Source organism: Orcinus orca, chromosome X (assembly GCF_937001465.1).
Source record: "Orcinus orca chromosome X, mOrcOrc1.1, whole genome shotgun sequence".
Classification (NCBI taxonomy): domain Eukaryota; kingdom Metazoa; phylum Chordata; class Mammalia; order Artiodactyla; family Delphinidae; genus Orcinus; species Orcinus orca.
Genome location: NC_064580.1, coordinates 131,692,055 through 131,715,196, shown reverse-complemented (window position 1 = coordinate 131,715,196; position 23,142 = coordinate 131,692,055). Strand labels below are relative to the sequence as shown.

The window sequence follows — 23,142 nt, the reverse complement described above, 5'->3', positions numbered from 1 at the left end:
TTAAGCTGCACCATTGGGTGTGGCTGCAGTCTGATGACTGCTAGACAGCCGGGCATTCTTTGTTTCCTCTCCTGAGTTACCTCAGGGCTCACTGATGGCTGCGGCATCCTTTGTTTACTGATATGGCAGGCAGGTTCTTAACATGGCTATATTTTGCTTATATATTTGTAAAAGGTTTTATGCATTATAAATATTAACACATTGTTATTTGTCTTTCAAATATTTTTCTCAGTCTGTCACTTGTACTTTAACTCCTTTGTGATGTCTTTTGTCCTATAAAAATTTTCAGTCTTTATGTAGTCAAGATCTTTTCTCAATCTTTAAGTTTATATTTTTCTGGATATTTTTCATTTATGTTTTCTGCCTAGGAACATCTTCACTACCTCTAAGAGATTATAAATATGGTCTACTATATTTTCTTCTTTTACATTTACATTTTTATTTTTACAATAAGCATTTTAATTGCTCTGGAAGTTACTTTTGGGTATAGAGCATCGTGTCAAATAGGGATTTCCCCAAGTGACAGCCAATTGGTCCAATCAATCCTTTCTTCACTAATTCTAAAATGCCTTTTTTATTATATACTAAAATGATAAAATCTGTTCTGTTTAACTGATCTGTTACCACACTGTTTTAATGACTGCAACCTTGTGATGTGTTTTGATATTTGTAGGGCATGTCTACCTTCATTTTACTTCTTTAAAATTTTAATTAACTATTAACGTACAGTTTTTCTTCATGAATTTTATTTACCTATTTTTGAATTAGCCAGTACAAATAACTCAAAAGGCAAAAAAGATTATGCAAGAAAAAGCAAGCTTTCCTTCCTCCCAGACTTCCAGTCCCATAGTCTGACCAGCTATCGTTGCTCTCAGTTTTTTATATCCCCTTTCAGAAACAGTATATACATATACAAGTGTATGTGCACATATTTCACACAAAAATAGAAGCACTATGTAGATTTTAACAATATATCTTGGATATCATTTCATATCAGTATATGTAGGTCTACCTCATTCTTTCATGTTTGTAAGCTATGCTCTTATATATGCTGAATCCTATAAGGCTTTTCTGTTAATGTGAGAACTTGAGGACTATTTTTTACTTTTTATACGGAAATTATCAAACATACCCAGAAGTAGAAAGAATAGTAAAATAAACTTCTTTGAACCCATCACTCAGCTTCAACAGTTATCAACAAATGGCTAATTTCATTTTGTCTATAAACTAACTAGGCCTAACAGACATCTACAGACCAGGCCACCCAACTCCAATAGAATATATATTCTTCTCAAATGCACAGGAAACATTCTCCAGGATAGATTATACATTAGGCCACAAACCAAGTCTCAAAAATTTTAAAGAAAACTATAGTTCAAAATTCCTTGTGAATATAGATGCAAAAATCCTCCACATTATTAAGCCAGATCTAGCAACATTTTAAAAAGATCATATACTATAATCAAGTGAGATTTATCTCAGGAATGTAGGGATGGTTCAACATATGAAAATAAATGCAATACAACATATTACTTGAATAAAGGACAAAAGCACATGATCATGTAATATGTGAAGAAAAAGGGCTTGACAAACTCCATTACCCATTCGTGATAGAAAAAACTCAGTGAACTAGCAACACAATGCAAGGTCCTTAACTTGATGACGAACATCTAAGAAAAACTTATAATACGCTGAAAGACTAAATGTTTTCCCCCTGAGATTAGGAACAAGTTAAGATGTCCACTCTTGGCGGGGCGGGGGCAGGGGCAGCAGCTCCGGGGGCGCCGAGGCCCCACTCGCCCCATCACGCCGTTGCTGCCCAGACGCCGTGGCCCCCCGTCCAACCCCGCTGCACCTGCGGAGACTCGGCAAAGTGCCGGGTGGGCACGGGGCGGTCTCCACGTCCTCGAATCTGCCCTTTCAGTTGTTTTCTTGACGTGACCTTAAGTCACCCAGAACTAACTGGGACGCCTGGTCCAGCGGTCGAAGGGGAACCGGAGGGTCTCTGCCTGACCGAAATGGTAACCTGGCAGCAGGGGAAGCTGGCGAGAGGCTCTAGAAGTTGCCTGAGAAATTTGTGCCATCGGCAGCTCCTGCCTAAAATCGTCGGGAGCTGCTAAAATTGTCTTTAGGAAGGCTGGCAGCCAAGTTTGACACCCCAGCGTTCCATACAAGGATAGACGGTGACTTGGGAGGTAATTTCCACATCCTGCTATTTGTGTTCAGGGTCGAGGCTTATGGACGACACGAAGGGAAGACAAGGGAAGGACGATGGATGCGAACATGTCCACGGAAGCATTGCCCCAGCTCTGAACTGGGTCGGCCTACTGTTGGCATCGCAGCAAAGGGTCAAGGCCAGGCCAGGCCTGCAGAGGGTGCCTCCTAACTTCACTGTTGACCCCAAGTGCAGACTGTCCTACAAACGGGTTAGAAAGGATGATTTGGGTTCCTAGTCATTAGAAGTTTTTTGAGGTTTCTGTTTAAAATTTTAAAAGAGATTTAGAAACACTAGGCATATTTTGGAGGGAAAGCAGATGAAAGAAAAGCATTTTCCTTCTGCGTGAAAACCTAAATATAAAGGTATGGCTTATACTAGGTGGGCATTCCCACCTACAAGGGTCAAATTCAGAATAAAATTGAAGAGTGTTTGAAAATCAACTCAATCAATGCCAAGTATGGAGGATGCAAAAACAAACTGGACAATGTCTTTTTTCATAAGAAGTTTACAATTTAGTAAGGAAAAAAGAGAACAGGACTTGTGGAGAGGACATATTTCAAGAAGAGTGAATGCGATATGTAGTCTGGTTTGGCAAGAAAATAATGCTGCTGTAGAAGGGCGTGGTGAGTGATAAGCTCAATGGATGCGGTTAAAGATGTTGTGAAAGGCCCTACATACTCAGCTGGTTTTGAACACAATTGAACAGATGAGGAACCTTTGATAAGAAAATATAAGAGTGTGGACTTCCCTGGTGGTGCAGTGGTTAAGAATCCGCCTGCCAATGCAGGGGACACGGGTTCGAGCCCTGGTCCAGGAAGATCCCACATGCCACGGAGCAACTAAGCCCGTGTGCCACAACTACTGAGCCTACACACAGCAACTACTGAAGCCCGTGTGCCTAGAGCCCGTGCTCTGCAACAAGAGAAGCCACCACAATGAGAAGCCCATGCACCGCAACGAAGAGTAGCCCCCACTCGCTGCAGCTAGAGAAAGCCCAGGCACAGCAATGAAGACCCAACGCAGCCCAAAATAAATTAATTAATAACTTAAAAAAATAAGAAATAACAGATAAGTTATGCCAAGGTCCATAGAATATCATCTACCTGAACCAAAATCTGTCCACACATCTTAAAAAAAAAACCATGAGGTGTACAAGGAGTACAAATAAAGTTACACATGATTCATACGATACTAGGAAATGGAGGGTACCACAAACATCAAATTACCAGAAAATTGGTAAGTAGCAAACTCCAGCAAGAGCAACCTTCCTCCACTGCTGCAAGACTCTAGACTGATACTGGAGTTAGAAGAAAAGGCTTCTATTTTATTTTTGTATTGCAATATAGTTGATATACAATATTATGTTAGTTTTACCTGTGCTACATAGTTATTTGATATTTGCATACATTATGAAATGTTCACCACAGTAAGTCTAGTAACCATCTGTCTCCATACAGATTTATTGCAATATTATTACTTAGGCTGTATATGACATCTCCATGGCATATTTCTTATTTAAGTGGAGGTTTGTACTTCTTAACCCCCTTCACCTATTTTGCCCTTCCACCACCCTCCCCTCTGACAACCATTGGCTTGTTTTCTGTATCTGTTGTGTCTGTTTTGTTTGTTTTGTATTTTAGATTCAACATATAAGTGAGATCATACAGTAAAAAAAAAAAGGATGTCCACTCTTGTTACTTTTATTTAATACTGAACTGGAAGCCAATGCAATAAGGCAAAAAATAAAAAGGAATTAGATGCATTTGGATTGGAAAGAAAGAAATAATATTGTCTTTATTTGATGATGATATGATCTTTTATGCAGAAAATCCTAAGGCATCTACTAAAAAGCTATTAGAACTAATAAACAAGTACAGCAAGTTTGCAAGATTCAAGATCAATACTAAAAAATAAGTTGTATTTCTATACACTTCAATGAAAAATCTGCAAATGAAATTAAGAAAACAGTTTCATTCATGATAACATAAAAAAAGAATGAAATAACTTGGGAAAAATGTAACAAAAAAGGTGCAACACTTGTACAGTGAAAACAACTAATTGTTACTGAGATAATTTTTTAAATATCTAAATAAATGGAAAAACATATATTTATGGATTGGAAGAGTCACTTACTGTTAAGACTCTTCCAAATTTGTCTATAGATACAAATTAAATCCCTGTCAAAATCCCAACTGCCTTTTTTGCAGAAATTGACAAGCTGATCCTAAAATACAGATGGAATTGCATAGGACCCTTCATAAACAAATGAATCTTGGGGGAAAACAAACAACAAAGTTTGAGGACTCACACATCAATTTCAAAAATTACCACAAACTATAGTAATCATGACAGTGTGGTACTGGCATAAGGATAGATATATAGATCAATGGAAGACAATTGAGAGTCCAGAAGTAAACCTACGTATCTATGAACACTTGACTTATTTTTTTAATTGAAGTATAGTTGATTTACAGTATTGTGTTAGTTTCAAGTGTACAGCATGGTGATTCTGTATTTTTGCAGATTATACTCCATTATAGGTTATTATAAATATTGGGTATAATTCCCTTTGCTATACAGTATATCCTTGTTGCTTATCTATTTTATGTATAGTAGTTTGTATCTGTTAATCCCATACTCCTAATTTGACACCCCCTCGTTTTCCCTTTGGTAACTATAGGTTCGTTTTCTATGTCTGTGTGTCTGTTTCTGTTTTGTAAATAAGCTCATTTGTATCATTTTTTTAGATTCCACATGTAAGTGATATCATATGAAATTAGTCTCTCTTTGACTGACTTTACTTAGTATGATAATTTCTGGGTCCATCCATGTTGCTGCAAACGGCATTATTTTGTTCTTTTTTATGGCTGAGTAGTATTCCATTGTATATATATGCAATGTCTTCTTTATCCATTCATCTGTAGATGGACATTTAGGTTGCTTCCATGTCTTGGCTATTGTAAATAGTGCTGCTATGAACATAGGGGTACATGTATCTTTTAGAATTAGAGTTTTCATCTTTTCTGGATATATGCCTAGGAGTGGGATTGCTGGATCATGTGGTAGCTCTATTTTTAGTTTTTTCAAAGGAACCTCCATACTGTTTTCCACAGTGACTGCAACAATTTATATTCCCACCAGCAGTGTAGGAGGTGAACACTTGACTTTTCACAAATGTCCTAAGACCAATCAATGGGGAAAGAATAGTATTTTTAACAAATAGTACTCGGACAACTGGATACCCACATGAAAAAGAAAGAAGTTTGACCCCTTCCTTATACCATACACAAATTGAAGGCGGATCAAAGATATAAATGTTAGAGCTAAAACTAAAACCCTTAGAAGAATATACAGGAGTAAATCTTTGTGACCTTGGATTATACAATGGTTTCTTAGATATGACATCAAAAGCAACAAGCAACAAAAGATAAAATAGATTGGACTTCATCACAATTAAAAACTTTTGTGCCTCAAAGGATACCAACCAGAAAGTGAAAAGATAACCCATGGAATGGGAGAAAATAATTGCAAATCATATATCTGATGAAGGAATAGTATCCAGAATTTATAAAGGACTCTTACTCAATAATAAAAAAAACTCAATAATAAAAAGGCAAATAGGGACTTCCCTGGTGGTCCAGTGGGTAAGGCTCTGTGCTCCCAATACAGGGAGCCTGGGTTCGAACTCTGGTCGGGGAAGTAGATCCCGCATGCATGCCACAACTAAGTAGTCCGCATGCCACAACTAAAGATTCCTCATGCTGCAATGAATATCCCACGTGCCGCAACTAAGACCTGGCACAGCCAAAACAAACAAATAAATGTTTTAAAAATAAATTAAAAAGGCAAATAATCCAACTGAAAAATAAGCAAAGGATTTGTATAGACGCTTCTCCAGGGATGATATATAAAGGAGTGACCAATACGCACATGAAAAGATGCTGAACATTATTAGCTATTGGGGAAATGCAAATCAAAATCGCAATGAGATACCATTTCACACCCACTAAAATAGCTATAATCAACAAGACAGATAATAACAAGCGTTGGTGAGGATGCAGAGAAATTGGAAGCTTCATAAACTACTGATGGGAATGTAAAAATTTGCAGCCACTTTGGAAAACAGTTTATCCATTCCTCAGAATGTTAAAAATGGAATCACCATGTGATCCAGCAATTTCTTCTAGGCATATACTCAAGAGAAAGGAAAACATAGGTCCACACAAAGACTTGTATGTGAATGTTCATAGCAGCACTATTCATAATAGCCCCAAATTGGAAGCCATTCAAATGTTCACCAATTGGTGAATGAATAAACAAAATGTAGTGTACCCATATAATTGGAACACTAGTCAGCACTTAAAAGAAATGAACTACTCATACATGATACAACATGGATAAAACTCAAAACATTATGATAAGTTAAAGAAGCCAAGCAAAAAAGACGTATTACATGATTTAATTTATGTGAAATATCTTAAAAAGGCCAACTTATAAAGCAGAAAGCGTATTAGCAGCTCAGGACTCCAACTGTGTGTGTTCCACTAAACCAGTCAGAAAGTGCCTCACCTTTAATGACCCAGCATCAGCAATCACACAGCATCTCATGGCATAATCTGAGTAAAAGCAGTCAAAGCCCACCCAGAATCAAGGAGAGGGAAACTTTGGCCTACCTCTTGTTGGGAGGAGTGTCGAAGAATTTGGGAACCATGTTTGAAAACTGCCACATAAATTAACAGCTTACTTCTCAAAAGCAACAAAGGAAGCCAGAAGACAATGAAATTATGTCTTTAATGTGTTGAAAGAAAATCGCTATCAACCTAGCAAGAATTACCATTTTATTGGCAATTTATACCAATATTCAAGGAATATATAATTTTATATTAAAATTTTAAATGTAGAGTATAAGAAAAAAGTAAAGACCCACCAGTTCTTTATTAGGCTAGCATAACCTTAGTTGTAAACCTGAGCAGGACAGTATGAGAAAGGAAAATTAAAATTACAGACCAATTGCATTATAAACATGGATTCAAAAAATCCTAAACAAAAATTAATAAACCCAATGGAGCAATATATTAAAAAGATAATACATTATGACCTGGTTGATTTATCGGAGGAGTACTAGATGAATTTAACATTAGAAAATCAAATATGGTAATCTATCATATTAACACATAAAAGGGTAAAATATAATTTGAAGATCTCAATAGTTTCATACAAATATTTATCAAAATTCAACATCCATCCATAATAAAAAGTCATAGGAAATTGAGATCACAAGGGACATCCTTATCCTGATAAATATCTGAAGAAAATCTATAGGCACCAATCATACTTGGTGGTGAAACTGAGAAATCCTTCTGTTTAAGATCAGATCAGGACAAGAAACAGTAACAAGTATCACAACCTCTATTTAATATTTTACTAGAAATCCTAGCCAGTATTCTTAGGAGAAAAAAAGTTTTAAGATTGGAAATGAATAAACAAAACTGTTATTATTTGAAGATTAAGTAAATGAATGACAGTGGGAGCTATATTTGTCATTGTTGAAGAGGGTAATTATAAATAAACAAAAAGGAAAGGCTAGAATAAATCATGTGATACTGGATTACAGTTGGAGACATTACTATGAGTTCATGTTCGCCAAATATAGATACAGATGGATGCATACAGAAATAATTACATATGTGTGTGTATGTTTAGGTTAGTATGTTTCCTAGCGCTGTCCACTGAGAGGATCTAGAAGCAATGACATCCCAGTAGCAATGAGCACACCCAGATCTTGGTTTCTAATACCATTCTCTGATGAAAGGAACCAAGGCCATTTGGAGAATGGATGATTCTAGGGCTGGGCCAGGGAAAACATAAGATGAGCCTGGAGAATCTTGTGGTTCCAGAAAGTAAGAAAGTGCTCAAAAAATAAAAGGATGGGACAATGTTAAAGAAATATAGGAGCTTCTAACAGCCAAGGTGGAAGAATATGAGCAATAAAATAAATAAAGTATAACATAAATATCCACTGCACCACCAGGGAAGCCCAGAAGTTGGTTTTTTATCTTCATATCATAGAACCTCAGGCATAGAGCCCAGCTGATATGTTCAGAGTTCTTAATGCTGCTTCCATGTTATCACTCTTCTACCTCTCTTTTAAAGCTCGTGCAATCAGACAATTCCAACTGCCACCCTTGCTTAATGCTGTAATCAGCAGTCCTTCTGATCATGCCTGCGCATCCGGTGAAGATTTTATCACTTGAACCAGTTTTCCCTTCCACTGTTGGGGAATTCAGGGCCCAAATGGTGGGAAAGGCTGAGGGGAAGCAGTACCCTCAGCAGACATCCAAATTTCAATTACTAATGTCAGAAGGTGCAAGGAATTTCTTCCTGAAGTGATTAAAATAATTTTAAATAAATGGAAAGGAACCTTCAGTGAGAAACCTAAGTAGCTGTCTGAGCAATTTTATGAAAAGAACAAACATTTTGAGCTTTATCTAGGCTCAAAGCCCCATACTATAGATACAAGGCAGCTTTTGTTTTCTGGAGGTAGGCCACACTTTTCTTGTTGATCCTAATTGTCTTGTACCTAATCTTATATCTCATTTATACTTTCAGATTATATTTAAGAATAAAGCAAGCCGACCATATAACATCTACCCTCATGGAATCACTGATGTCAGTCCTTTGCACCCAGGGAGATTTCCAAAAGGTAAGTGTTACCTCAATTTTATAGCTCTTCCTTACCTGTAGATACAGATGAGGGCACAGCCGCAATAACAACTAAAACCACGCACATTTATCACCCCACCATCCTTATTCTCTTAAGTTTTATTTTATTTGAAAATATGTCTTTATTTTGCCTTCGCTTTTGAAGGATAATTTTGCTGGACATAGAATTCTGGGTTGAGAGGGTTTCTTTTTCCTTTTAGCACATTCAAAATATTGTTTTACTATCTTCTTGCCTTTATAATAGCTAAATTCTATTCCGTCATTCTTCCCCTGTATGTCATTTTTCTCTGGCTGTGATTTTCTTCATATCTATCCTACTTGGGGTTCACTGATCTTCCTGTGAGTCACAATATTTGTATTTTTGTTTTTAATAGCCAGGCCTTTGTCCCCAAATGAAGTAATAAGTTGCACTTCTACTAGTCATGTATGAAAATATAATTTCCCACATCCTTGATAGCTAGAAGATAATAGTCTTTTAAAATCCTGCTAATCTGGTGGGTGAAAAGTGGTATTTCATTGTTGCTTTAATTTTCCTTGGGGATGAACATTTATTTTATCAAAATAATACATGCTTAAAATATTGAAAGGCTGTAAGTTCCACTCCCTAGAGGCATCCATTTTTAAGCATTTGTTTTAGATTTTTGGTAGTTATCTCTATAGCTCTAAAAAATCATTTATATGCTACTCCTTTGTTTTTCAGCTTTAGACATTATAGGTTTATTTTGTGTTAAATGAGGATTTAGCATTGTGCTTCTTCCATTCCAGTTGTTTTAGACTTTCATCAGTGCTTTTAGTTCCTCAACTGGCTATCATTAGAATTTAAAAAAACATGCTAAATACCTACGTTTTGTATACATTAAGGTACTAACAACAGTTTCCCATTTCTTCTCCTCTATTCTTCCATTCCCCCACTGCTGCCAGCTATACCTTTACTTTTATAAAACTAAAGTTGATAACATTTACATTTTGCACTGTAATTTCAAATAACTCCTTACTTTTTCTATATATTTATTCTAAACTTTAAAAGTCAAAAAACCAGCATTTATATTATTTTAGTATGTTTCTTATTATAAGTATATGAGTTTACTGCAGGACTAGGTGATGCTATGATTATTCTTTTGTCTACAGTTCCAATGATTTTACTGTTAAGGTCAAATGGATTATCCTTCTTTATTCTCTACCAGTAGTTCAAAATCATGGTAAATTTTAGTTTGCTTTATATTAGGACCATGCTGATCTTGGAATTTTTGTGTTTGTATTCCTGAAAAAAGACTTTTTTTTCTTTTTTTTAATATTTTGTTGCAGTGTTTTTTTTTGTTTGTTTTGTTTTTGCGGTACGCGGGCCTCTCACTGTTGTGGCCTCTCTCGTTGCGGAGCACAGGCTCCGGACGCGCAGGCTCAGCAGCCATGGCTCACGGGCCAAGCCGCTCGGCAGCATGTGGGATCTTCCCACACCAGGGCACGAACCCGTGTCCCCTGCATTGGCAGGCGGACTCTCAACCACTGCGCCACCAGGGAAGCCCCTGTTGCAGTGGTTTTTTTAAAATACATTTATTTTAATTTTGGCTGCGTTGGGTCTTTGTTGCTGCATGCTGGCCCCCTCTAGTTGTGGTGAGCGGGGGCTACTTCTCATTGCGGTGTCTTCTCTTGTTGCGGAGCATGGGCTTTATGTGCACAGGCTTCAGTAGTTGTGGCTCGTGGGCTCAGTAGTTGTGGCTCGTGGGCTCTAGAGCGCAGGCCCAGCAGCTGCGGTGCACAGGCTTAGCTGCTCCACGGCATGTGGGATCTTCCCGGACCAGGGCTCGAACCTGTGTCTCCCACATTGGCAGGTGGACTCCTAACCACTGTGCCACCAGGGAAGCCCCGACTTTCTTTTCTTTTATCAGGAGAAGAAATGTATGCCTTTTCAGCATATCCCTTAGGTCTTCCAGCTTCTTAATCGTGCTGTTTATTGGTATCTGATCCTTTTTTCTTCTAAAGATGTTCTTGTAGTTCACCAGCTTACTATTCTAATTTGGATTATATGCTTTCTAGGCCTGCTACAAAGCTGCCATCTTTGGATTTTTTTTTTATTTGGACTTGTAGGCTAGTGCCATTACTGCTCCTATCTTGTACATTTCTGGTTTTTGATTTCTTTTGTTTTTCTGGAAGTATACCTTCAATATACTTCTGAATACATTTAGTATATAGGGGGAAAACTTTATGAGTCCTTCAGTATTATATGATGTATAGATAGGCTGGTTATAAATAATTTTCAATCCACTGTTTTCTGATACTCATTGTTGCTGATGAAAATTCTAATGCTAAATTGACTTGCAGTTCCTTTATGGGAGAAGGGCAATGTAACAGAATTCTGGGGAGATATTGAATGTGTACCCTGAAATTTGGAGGCATACGCAAATACAATTCCTGGTAACTTGCTTTTTATGTGGAAAACTCTGAAGGCTTTACTGCTTATAACTAGCAGATAAGAAGAGAGGGTAAGAGTGGAGCAGTCTGCCCTTCTGCTGTTTGACCTGGCTAGGATGCATGAGTTTTCTCTGTAAAAAGTAGATACTGTTGCAAGTAGCTGGCTTGCTCTCTTTTGAAGATACCCTGCCTAAGAAGGCAGCCTGACAGGGTGAGGGATGCCAGAAATAACAACAGGCTCTTGCATACATCACTAGACATAAGAAGAGCTGGGGAAGGAGGAGGGCTGCGGAAGGATAACTGAAGTAAGCATCTCTCATGTATACGGTGCTGAGGTCCCGAAGGTTACTCCAAGGAAACCATACATGTACCCTAAGAAAAGACCAGCATCTCAGCACCTGCCACACAGAAAGCATTGGTGACCAAACAGTGTAGTCAGAGAGAGAGCACTCACACAGCAGGACCTACTAAGCAAAACTCTATTTGCCCTTTCCTCTAATACCCATCTACCCTCACTCCCTATTACGTTAACCCTGACCTATGGTTAGGGAATGGATATAGACTGGATCTTTAGGTATTAAACATATGCAAAAGTGAGTTTCAATTACTAAAATCAGACAGTTCTTGTCCTGAGGACCCTTTAGCCCAAGGGCAGATTTTAATTCTTGCTTCCATTCCTCACAGAGGCCAGATACCACAGGTCTTGATACCACATGTGAGTTAAAACTTCAGTGTGCAGTCTTTCAGCATCTATTCAGGCCACTCTGGCTTTGTTGTGTCTTTCTTTTTGGCACTTGGGTTTTTTTTTCTTCTTTATACATTTTCAGTTATGTATTTAAACTGTTTAAAAATATTATTATCTATTATTTCTATTAGTGGGTAGACCTGCTCATTTCAACTCAAATTAACACGCTAGCAGAAATCTCCTGAACCTTTTTTTTTTTTTTTTTTTTTGTGGTACGCGGGCCTCTCACTGTTGTGGCCTCTCCGGTTGCGGAGCACAGGCTCCGGACGTGCAGGCTCAGCAGCCAAGGCTCACGGGCCCAGCCGCTCTGCAGCATGTGGGATCTTCCTGGACTGGGGCACGAACCTGTGTCCCCTGCATCGGCAGGCGGACTCTCAACCACTGCGCCACCAGGGAAGCCCTCCTGAACCTATTTTTGTTGTAAAAAGTTGTGTGAATCTTAAACTTATAAGAGGTGCAAATTTAGTTTTCACTTATTGAGAAACTTTATATGTACATATAAATTTGTAGAGCCATTGTAATAACGACACGATTACCAATATGTGCCTTGTTATACTTCTAATCAAGCTATTTTGGGGTTTGGGTGTGGGTAGGTGTGAAACATTTGAAAGATATGCCCATTCTGCCAGGAGAGATATTCAAATATAAATGGACAGTGACTGTAGAAGATGGGCCAACTAAATCAGATCCTCGGTGCCTGACCCGATATTACTCAAGCTTCGTTAATCTAGAGAGAGATCTAGCTTCAGGACTCATTGGCCCTCTCCTCATCTGCTACAAAGAATCTGTAGATCAAAGAGGAAACCAGGTGAGCTCATCTCTTTCCAAGTGCTGGGTCTGAAGCTAAAATGGAATGATGATGCACATGAACTTGCAGATAGTATTTCCTATATTCTCTCAGTGTACATCCGCCTATAGCCTGCAGAAAATATAGTAGTCTGCAATATTGAGCAAAAAAAGAAATGAGCTGGGTTTCTCACTGCTTTTATTGAATTTGACTTTGGTGTACTTTCCTGCTGGATGGATAGGAGAGCCCGGGCCCTAGATTATTTCTATAATACTCATTCTCAGTCTAAAATTCCTCTCTCTGTAAGTGATCTTGCCCATTTTTACATGATCAATTACCACCTATTTTCAGATGACCCACAAATGTATACGATAGCTTAGACGTCACCCCTGGACGTCTCACTGTGGGAGATTCAAAGACACCTCAAAATGAACACATGTGCAGCATCTAGCATAGTGTGCGGTATTTTAGTAGGAGTTCAGTAAATATTTGTTGAGCAAAATTCAAGGCAATATGTAAAATATTTCAGAATATGGTTAGAATTTGGACCACTTCTGCCATTTTAGAAAAAATTAAGTTAAATACTCTGAATTTAAAAAGCTCGATTCTTCACAAAAACTCATTGCTTGGCTGCAAAATAACTCATTGCCATATTGCTGAGGCTTGACTACATGTCCATTTGGTTGTTTATGATATGTAGGATTCCTACTAGTCTGAAAACATTTTATGAACTTTAATGCAGGTAAAACACGTGGCACACAAACCCAGAGAGGCATCAGTTTGGCCAAGTATCTTTCCTAATTTTTCCTAATTATAGTTTTCCATCAGTTTTTGGAAGAGGACTGAAATGTACCTATATTCTCCAATCTCCTCCCCTCAGCATTTTAATTTCTGTAGTAATAGTTTACACAAGATGAAATTTATACATATTAGTGAAGTTTATACATTAATTCTTAGCGGATTCAATTAGCAAGTGACTAACTCATAACTTCAGTTCATATACAAACAGCTCCTTCCCCCCAAAAAACTTTCAACTTTGTAAACATAAAACCTAAAAGTGTTAGTGTTAGTAAACATTTTATGGTTCATCTTAGCTTTGTTATTTTACTTCTATTTTGTATTTTTAATTTTTCACAGATTGGTAGTCTTGTGGAAGGGCATTTGCTAGATGAAAGTTTAGGGAAGGCATTCACCTTACTTGATTTGACTAAATTGTTTAAGAAAGACATTGAATAATCACTTGGGTCTTTAAAGAGTGAAAATTCTCTAATCTAAACATGGAGAGAATGAGGCTACAGACTCTCCCAAAACAATCAGCCAGCATATAGCCTTGGGTCCAGAAGAAACTAAGTTTAATGGGTCCAGTTACCCTCTTGCCCTGAGGACACATTTGCTCTAAACGTATACTCACTGCTCCCAGGCCCTGGGACATGCCATAATAGTGACCCTAGGGAGAAATGGCATTGAACCAGAGGATTGTAGATACATCATATGCATGCCATCACTTCCATCATAGGCTGCTAATTTCTACCTGACAATACTAGTAGCATTTCTTTCTTCCTTTCATTCCATGTAATTAATAGATGATGTCAGACAAGAGAAATGTCATCCTGTTTTCTGTATTTGATGAGAATCAAAGCTGGTACCTCACAGAGAATATTCAGCGCTTCCTCCCCAATGCAGATGGAGTGCAGCCCCAGGATCCTGAGTTCCAAGTCTCCAACATCATGCACAGTAAGTAAAGCACCACTTGAGTCCAGTGGGTAATGGATAAAGGGAAACTGAAGACACCAAATTGATGGGCAGTTAATTTATGTGCCACATAAGAGTCATATTTCCTTAAACATTATTACATATGAACATATGCAATTTTATATAAATGCATAAATATGATCATATAATGCATATATTTTCTTTTAGAAGGCATCAAATAGTCAGTGAAGTTTATTTTTAAAGGATAAATCAGACACACAGTTTTCATTTACCCAAACATACATAAGCCATCCTTAATATGAAATGTGCTCAATCAGTAAATTACACATGAAATACAAAGGGAATGCAATTTTACATTATGTAAAAAACTTGCCAGCTATAACAATTTAACAGTCAAATTAATCACGACATTGTACATTTAAAAAAAACCAACATCTTTTTTTTGCAGCTTTATTGAGGTATAATTGACAAATAAAAATTGTACATATTTGAAGTGTACAACATGATCTTTTTGATATTTATTTGGCTTCCCCTTCCCTCTTATCTTCCCTCCTCCTTCCATATTATACCTTTCCACTAATCATTTTGTGTCCAGTAGCCCATGTTAAAACATATTTTTCTATGATTATATAATAATATATAAACACATATACGGGGCTTCCCTGGTGGCACAGTGGTTGAGAGTCCGCCTGCCCATGCAACGGACACGGGTTCGTGCCCCGGTCCGGGAGGATCCCACATGCCGCGGAGCGGCTGGGCCCGTGAGCCATGGTCACTGAGCCTGCGCGTCCAGAGCCTGTGCTCCGCAACGGGAGAGGCCACAACAGTGAGAGGCCCACACACCACAAAAAAAAAAACAAAAATAAAACAAAAACATATATGTTGTATTAGTCTGCTAGGCTTGCCATAACAGAGTCCCAGAGACTGGGTGGCTTCAACAGTAGACATTTATTTCCTCATAAGCCTAGAGGCCAGAAGTCCGAGATCAAGGTGTCAACAGGATTGGTTTCTTCTGAGGTCCCTCTCCTTGGCTTATAGGTGGTCTTTCCTTTGTGTGTGCACATGTCTGTGTACAAATTTCCTCTTATAAGGACACGAATCATATAGGGTTAGGGCCACCCTAATGACCTCATTTTAAAGAATTACCTGTCTAAAGACCCTATCTCTGAATGCAGTCACATTCTGAGGTACTAGGGGTTAGAACCTTCAACATATGAATTTGGGTGGGAGCACATATGTGTATGTGTTTATATACACACACAAGTCAGAATGGTCAAAAATTTGATAAAAAATGTCAGTCTCACTACAGAGAAATGCAAAATAGAATACCATTGCGATAACAATTAATACCTGTCAGACTGGCAAAATTATAATATAATTATTACTAGTGGGCTTGTGAGTAAAAGAGTATTAGCATACAATGCTAGTGGATAGCTAGCACAGTCTTTTTGAAACCAATCTGATTGAAACCGTTAAAATTAAAAATATATGCATTTTGCAGTTCTGGTTCTGTTTAAGATGGAATCACCCTGTCTATCCTACTGAATGATAGTTAAGGATTGTTCCATACAAAATGCATGGAGCAGCTATCTGAGAACCCTGAAAAGTAGTTGGCAGCAGGTAAATTGGGGAAGGAAACTAGAAAGATTTAAAAGCATGCAGATTGGAAGTAAAGAACTAAAACTGAATGTGACATGATTATCTACATAGAAAATCTCAAGATCACCACAAAAAAGCTCCTAGAACTAATAAGTGAGTTTAGTCTGATTGCAGAATACAAAGTTGACCTACCAAAGTCAGTCATATCTCTATGTAACAATAGCCAACTATTGGAAACTTAAATTACAAAAATAATACCATTTATAATAGCTCAAAAAATGAAATACTTAGGCCTAAATCTAACAAAACATGCAGGATCTGTACACTGAAAATTAGAAAACACTGATGAAAGGAATTTTAAAAGACCTAAATAAGTGGAGAGACATGCAACATTCATGGATTGGAAGACTCAATAGAGTGAAGATGTCAGCTATTCCCAAATTGATCTGTAGATATAATGCAATTCCTATTAAAATCCCAGGAGGATTTTTTTTGTTGGTAGGGAAAAGTATATTGTAAAATTTATATGGAAAGCCAAAAGCATTAGAATAGCCAAAACAATTTTGAAAAAGAAAAATGGAATTGGAGGACTCATATTACCTGATTTTAAGACTTACTATAAAGCTACAGTAACCAAGGTAGCATTGTATTGACAAAGATGAATGACATAGAATATATAGTGCAGAAATAGACCCACACATATATGACTAATTGATTTTTGATGAAGATGGAAATGCAATTCAATGGAGAAAGAATAGTCTTTTCAACAGATAGTGTTGGAACAATTAGTCACCCATATACAAAAAGATGAACCTCAACCTAAATCTCACACTTAAAGATTAACTTAAAATGGATCATAGATCTAAATGTATAATGTAAGGGCTTCCCTGGTGGTGCAGTGGTTAAGAATCCGCCTGCCAATGCAGGGGACATGGGTTCGAGCCCTGGTCCGAGAAGATCCCACATGCTGTGGAGCAACTAAGCCCGTGCACCACAACTACTGAGCCTGCTCTCTAGAGCCCGTGAGCCACAACTACTGAGGCCATGTGCCACAGCTACTGAAGCCCGTGCGCCTAGAGCCCGTGCTCCACAACAAGAGAAGCCACTGCAATGAGAAGCCCACGCACCGCAACAAAGAGTAGCCCCCGCTCGCCACAACTAGAGAAAGCCCGTGCACAGCAACAAAGACCCAACACAGCCATAAATAAATAAATAAATAAATTTATATTTAAAAATATAAATGTATAATGTAAAACGACAAAAAGTTTCAAAGAAAACATAGAAGGAAATTTTCATGACCTGGAGTTAGGCAAAGGGTTCTGATAAATGACACCAAAATCAAAATTAATAGAAGGAAAAACTTGATAAATTGGATTTCATCAAATGAAAAACTTTTGCTCTACACAGGATATTGTTAAAGAGAATGAAAAGACAAGCCACAGATTGGTAGAAAATATTTGCAAATCACATATCCATATGTAAACTCTCAGACTCAGCAGTAAGAAGACAAACAGATGCCTAATAATGTGCAAAAGATTTGAACAGACACATTACCAGAGAAGATATACGGAAGGCACAAAGCATATGAAAAAATACTCGATCATTGGCCATTAAGGAAATGCATATTAAAACCATAGTGAGATACTGCTACATGTCTATTTTAACAGCTAAAATAAAACAAAACGGACAATATTAAATATGCTGGCAAGAGTGCAGAGCAACAGGAGCCCTCATGCATTGCTGGTGGGCGTGTACAATGGTTTAGTCACTCTGGAAGACAGTTTGGCAAATGCAAATCAAAACCACAATGAAATATCACCTCACACCTGTTAGAATGCCTGTTATCAAAATCACAAAAGATTACAAGTGTTGCAAGGATGTGCAGAATGGGAATCCTTGTATATTGTTGGTGGCTATGTAAGTTGGCACAGCCATTATGGAAAACAGTATGGAGGTTCCTCAAAAATTAAACATAGAACTACCATATGATCCAGCAATCCCACTCCTGGGTATTTACCCTAGAGAAATAAAAACTTAGGTTCACACAAAAACCTGTCCATGAATGTATACAGCAGCTCTATCCATAATTGCTAAAACTTGGAAATAATCAGAGAACCTGGAGCCAGCTCCAAACCCCTGAGCCTTGAGCCAGGGACTCTCTGCCAAGCAGCCCCAGGAAGGAAAGCCATATGAATAGAGGAGAAACCCCCCAAGGATGACTCTGCCAGTCAGGAGGAGCCAATGGCCAGAGCAAATCTGTGCGGAGACCCTGGGAGAATCTGTGCTGAGGACGAGATCCCATTAGACCATCTCTCTCTCTCGCTCTCTCGCTCTCTCTCTCTCTCTCACTCTCTCTCTCTCTCCTCTTTCTTTTGGCTGCACCGCCTGGCATGCAGGATCTTAGTTCCCCTGAACAGGGATTGAACCTGTGCCCACTGCAGTGGAAGCACAGAGTCTTAACCACTGGACCACCAGGGAAGTCCTAGACCATCTCCCTCTTAAATGGGGAGTTTATCCTATCTACATGGGATTTATTTATAGTAATTTGTGTTTCCTTTTTTTCTAAATTTTTAGTATTTTCTCCTTTATTTTTTGATCAATTAAGTGTTTTTAAATTCCGATTTTTCTTTACTATTTTGGGAGTTATGCACACGTCTTTTCCCATTGCGGGGGTAATACCTTTGAAATTTTACCCTTTATACATAGACTGTTGTTGTTTGTTTTGTTTTGTTTCCAGCATTATTAATATAAAATTGTCATATAAAATTGTATAAAAGTTTAAGGTGTATAACACATAGTGTTAGCTAACACCTCCACCAGATCACATAATTACCATTTCTTTTTTGTGGTGAGAACATTTCATATCTACTCTCTTAGCAAGTTTCAAGTATATAATACAGTATTATTAACAAAATCACCATGCTGATCCCCAGAACTTATTCCTCTTACATAGCTGGAAGTTTGTATCCTTTGACCAACATCTGTCCATTTCCCACACACACACCCCAGCCCCTCGTAACCACAATTCTACTCTCTGTTTCTATGAGTTCATATGTTTGAGATTCCACATATAAGTGGAATCATGCAGTATTTCTCTTTCTCTGACTTATTTCAGTGAGGATCACATTTCCCTGATGATTAGTGCTGTTGAGCATCTTTTCATGTACCAGTTGACCATTTGTATGTCTTCTTTGGGAAAATGTCTATTCAGTTCCCCTGCCCATTTTTAAAATCAAATTGTTTTTGCTTGTTTGTTTGTTTTGTTATTAAGTTGTATGAGTTCTTTATATATTTTGGACATTAATCCCTTATCAGATACATGCTTTGCAAATATTTTCTCCCATTTCATAGGTGGTTGCCTTTTCATTCTGTTGATCGTTTCTTTTGCTGTGCAGAAGATCTTTAGTTTGATGTAGTCCCACTTATTAATTTTTACTTTTGTTGCTTGTGCTTCGGGTGTCACATCCAAAAAATCATTGCAAAGACAAGTTTCCCTATGTTTTCTAGGAGTTTTACAATTTCAGGTCTTATGCTTGTCTTTAATCCATTTCAAGTTAATTTTTGTGTATCATGTAATGTAAAGGTCCAAATTCATTCTTCAGCATGTGGCTATTCAGTTTTCCCAGAACCATTTATTGAAGAGACTATCCTCTCCCCATTGAGTATTCTTGGCTCTCTTGTCATTTATCAGTTGGCCATATATGTGAGAGTTTCCTTCTGGGCTCTTGATTCTTTTCCATTGATTTATGTGTCTATTTTTATGCGAGTGCCGTACTATTTTGATCACTACAAAGGTAGTGTAGTTTGAAATCAGGAAGTGTGAGGCCTCCAGCTTTGTTATTCTTTCTCAGGATTGCTTTGGCTATACAGGGTCTTTTGTGGTCCCATATGAATAGTCATATTTTCCACCAGCGTTTACCAAATAGTTCATTCTTTCTGCTACTGTTTTGGGGTGCTCTCTTTGTCATGTATTAAATTTCCATTTATATCTGTGTCTGTTTCTGGACTCTGTATTCTGATTGACATAATCATCTATACTGCATTCAGACCATGCTTTTAATTACAATAACTTTAAAATATCTTTTAACACTTTGTAGGGCAAGAAACTTTGCTTCTCAATTAGTTGCACTAAGCTAGTGTCTGAGCATTGCTTAGTGGATTTGTGGGCCTCCACCTTGCAGGTAAACAAATGTTTATTGAATGGATGGACAGATAGATGTATGGAAGAGGCTTTCAGAAACAATTCTGTTTATAAATTGAAATCTGTGTTACTTTTACTTACTTTTTATTTAGAAATAATTTCAAACTTTCAGAAATGCTGCAAGAATAGGTATATATATATAGATATATAGGTATATATATATATACCCTTAATGGGTATATATATATACCTTTTATCCAGATTCACTCATTTTTAAGATTTTGCTATTTTTACTTTATCATTCTCTCTTTCTTCTATATATACTTCTTATTACTTATTTTCAACTTGAGAATAGCTTGTAGATATCGTGCCCCTTTATCTCTTAATACTTCATTGTGTATTTCCTATGAATAAAGATATTTGCTTATATAACCAAAGTGCAGTTATGAAATCCAGAAAATTTAACAGTCATAGAATACATTATCTAACACATTTATACAATAACCTTACCTAATTGGTAGCCAATATTCCAGTTGTATCCATCAGTGCTATATTTTGTAGCATTTCCTCTCTCTGTTTCAGGGTCTAGTTATGGATCTAGTTGTCCTGCTTCTTTGATACCTGTTTCCTTGAATTTGGAACACTAGCAGATACTAATTTTGATCACCAGATCAAGAGTTTTTTTCTGGTTTTTTCCTCCGTGTAGTTATTATTTTTCTCCTTGCAGCTAATAAGCAGTGTATAGGGAGATACTCTGAGAGCATGCAAACGTCCTGCTGCTCATCAGCCTGCGCCCACCATACAGCATCTAAATCCATCAGTACTGTGATGGTCTGTGACTCTCCACACTTTGACATTGGAACCTAGCTGATCAAGTATTAACAATTTACTTTTTTGAAAGGTATAATGTTATCTCTTCTTGGGAATAAGGTAACGGGCATAACATATAATCATTTCTAATCAGATCATGACAGTCCAAAGTAATACATGCAGGTACTGCTAAAATCTTTTATTCTCCATTCTCTTTACAGGCATCAATGGCTATGTTTTTGATAGCTTGCAACTGTCGGTTTGTTTGCATGAGGTGGCATACTGGTACATTCTAAGTGTTGGAGCACAGACTGACTTCCTGTCTGTCTTTTTCTCTGGATATACCTTCAAACACAAAATGGTCTATGAAGACACACTTACCCTATTCCCCTTCTCAGGAGAAACTGTCTTCATGTCAATGGAAAACCCAGGTTAGTTATTTATATTATTCTTTTACTAACAGTGGTGTTTGCTTCACTAGCCATTCACATGTTCTTTTGCCCACTAGCTTACATTTGGGTAGATACTAAATGGTTCAAGTGATTTTGGTAATTACAAGGCATTTTAAAGACAACACCACATCAAGTATTTAAGTTAAAAGTCTTTGTTCTAAAAAGTGCTTTTACTTGCCATCAGCCAAAAGTTGAAGTGTGTTTACTAAACTGTAGTGGTGAATATACATTTATACATGCAGTTAACACGCAGGGACTAAACGTGTTTCCGTGTGCCTTGTGAACATTGGTATTGCTGGGAAGTACATCATTATCTCCTTTTGCACACATAACATCAAACCACTGTGCAGCCTTCTGGACGAATGTGGCTGTCAGCTTCTCGCCCTCTCTCTCCCTCCATAACTACCGCAAGGCTTTTTTTTTTTTGTAACATCTTTATTGGGGTATAATTGCTTTACAATGGTGTGTTAGTTTCTGCTTTATAACCAAGTGAATCAGTTATACATATACATATGTTCCCATATCTCTTCCCTCTTGCGTCTCCCTCCCTCTCACCCTCCCTATCCCACCCCTCTAGGTGGTCACAAAGCACAGAGCTGATCTCCCTGTGCTATGCGGCTGCTTCCCACTAGCTATCTACCTTACGTTTGGTAGTGTATATATGTCCATGCCTCTCTCTCGCTTTGTCACAGCTCACCCTTCCCCCTCCCCATATCCTCAAGTCCATTCTCTAGTAGGTCTGTGTCTTTATTCCTGTCTTACTCCTAGGTTCTTCATGACATTTTTTTCTTAAATTCCATATATATGTGTTAGCATACGGTATTTGTCTCTCTCTTTCTGACTTACTTCACTCTGTATGACAGACTCTAGGTCCATCCACCTCATTACAAATAGCTCAATTTCGTTTCTTTTTATGGCTGAGTAATATTCCATTGTATATATGTGCCACATCTTCTTTATCCATTCACCCAATGATGGACACTTAGGTTGTTTCCATCTCCTGGCTATTGTAAATAGAGCTGCAATGAACATTTTGGTACATGACTCTTTTTCGATTTTGGTTTTCTCAGGGTATATGCCCAGTAGTGGGATTGCTGGGTCATATGGTAGTTCTATTTGTAGTTTTTTAAGGAACCTCCATAGTGTTCTCCATAGTGGCTGTACCGATTCACATTCCCACCAGCAGTGCAAGAGTGTTCCCTTTTCTCCACACCCTCTCCAGCATTTATTGTTTCTAGATTTTTTGATGATGGCCATTCTGACTGGTGTGAGATGATATCTCATTGCTTTTGAGAGCACCAGCCCAGTGTACAGGAGGAACAGAGGCCCGGCCTAAATCTAACACACACTGTTGCAGCTGAGTAACAAGGGCTCCTTGTCCCTCCCACCCCCACCATCTGCAGAGGGAAGCACATAAAACTACCTACACACTGTAGTTATTCTCTTACACTTATGGCTTTTCTGGAGATAAATTCTCACGGGGAAATTTCTTGGGAATAAAAACCAATCTCAGCATATAAAAATATAGATTCACCTTCATACCCA

The 23,142-nt window shown here is 37.8% G+C and overlaps 1 protein-coding gene across 1 annotated transcript in view; it reads left to right on the top strand.

Annotated features, from left to right (window-relative positions):
- Positions 1-23,142, top strand: part of F8 (coagulation factor VIII) — a 127,501-nt gene that overhangs the window by 33,016 nt on the left and 71,343 nt on the right. The window contains exons 10-13 of the mRNA XM_004285927.3: positions 8,828-8,921; positions 12,689-12,903; positions 14,466-14,616; positions 21,367-21,576. Coding sequence (XP_004285975.2) covers positions 8,828-8,921; positions 12,689-12,903; positions 14,466-14,616; positions 21,367-21,576 — 670 coding nt within the window. The remainder of the gene's footprint in view (positions 1-8,827; positions 8,922-12,688; positions 12,904-14,465; positions 14,617-21,366; positions 21,577-23,142) is intronic.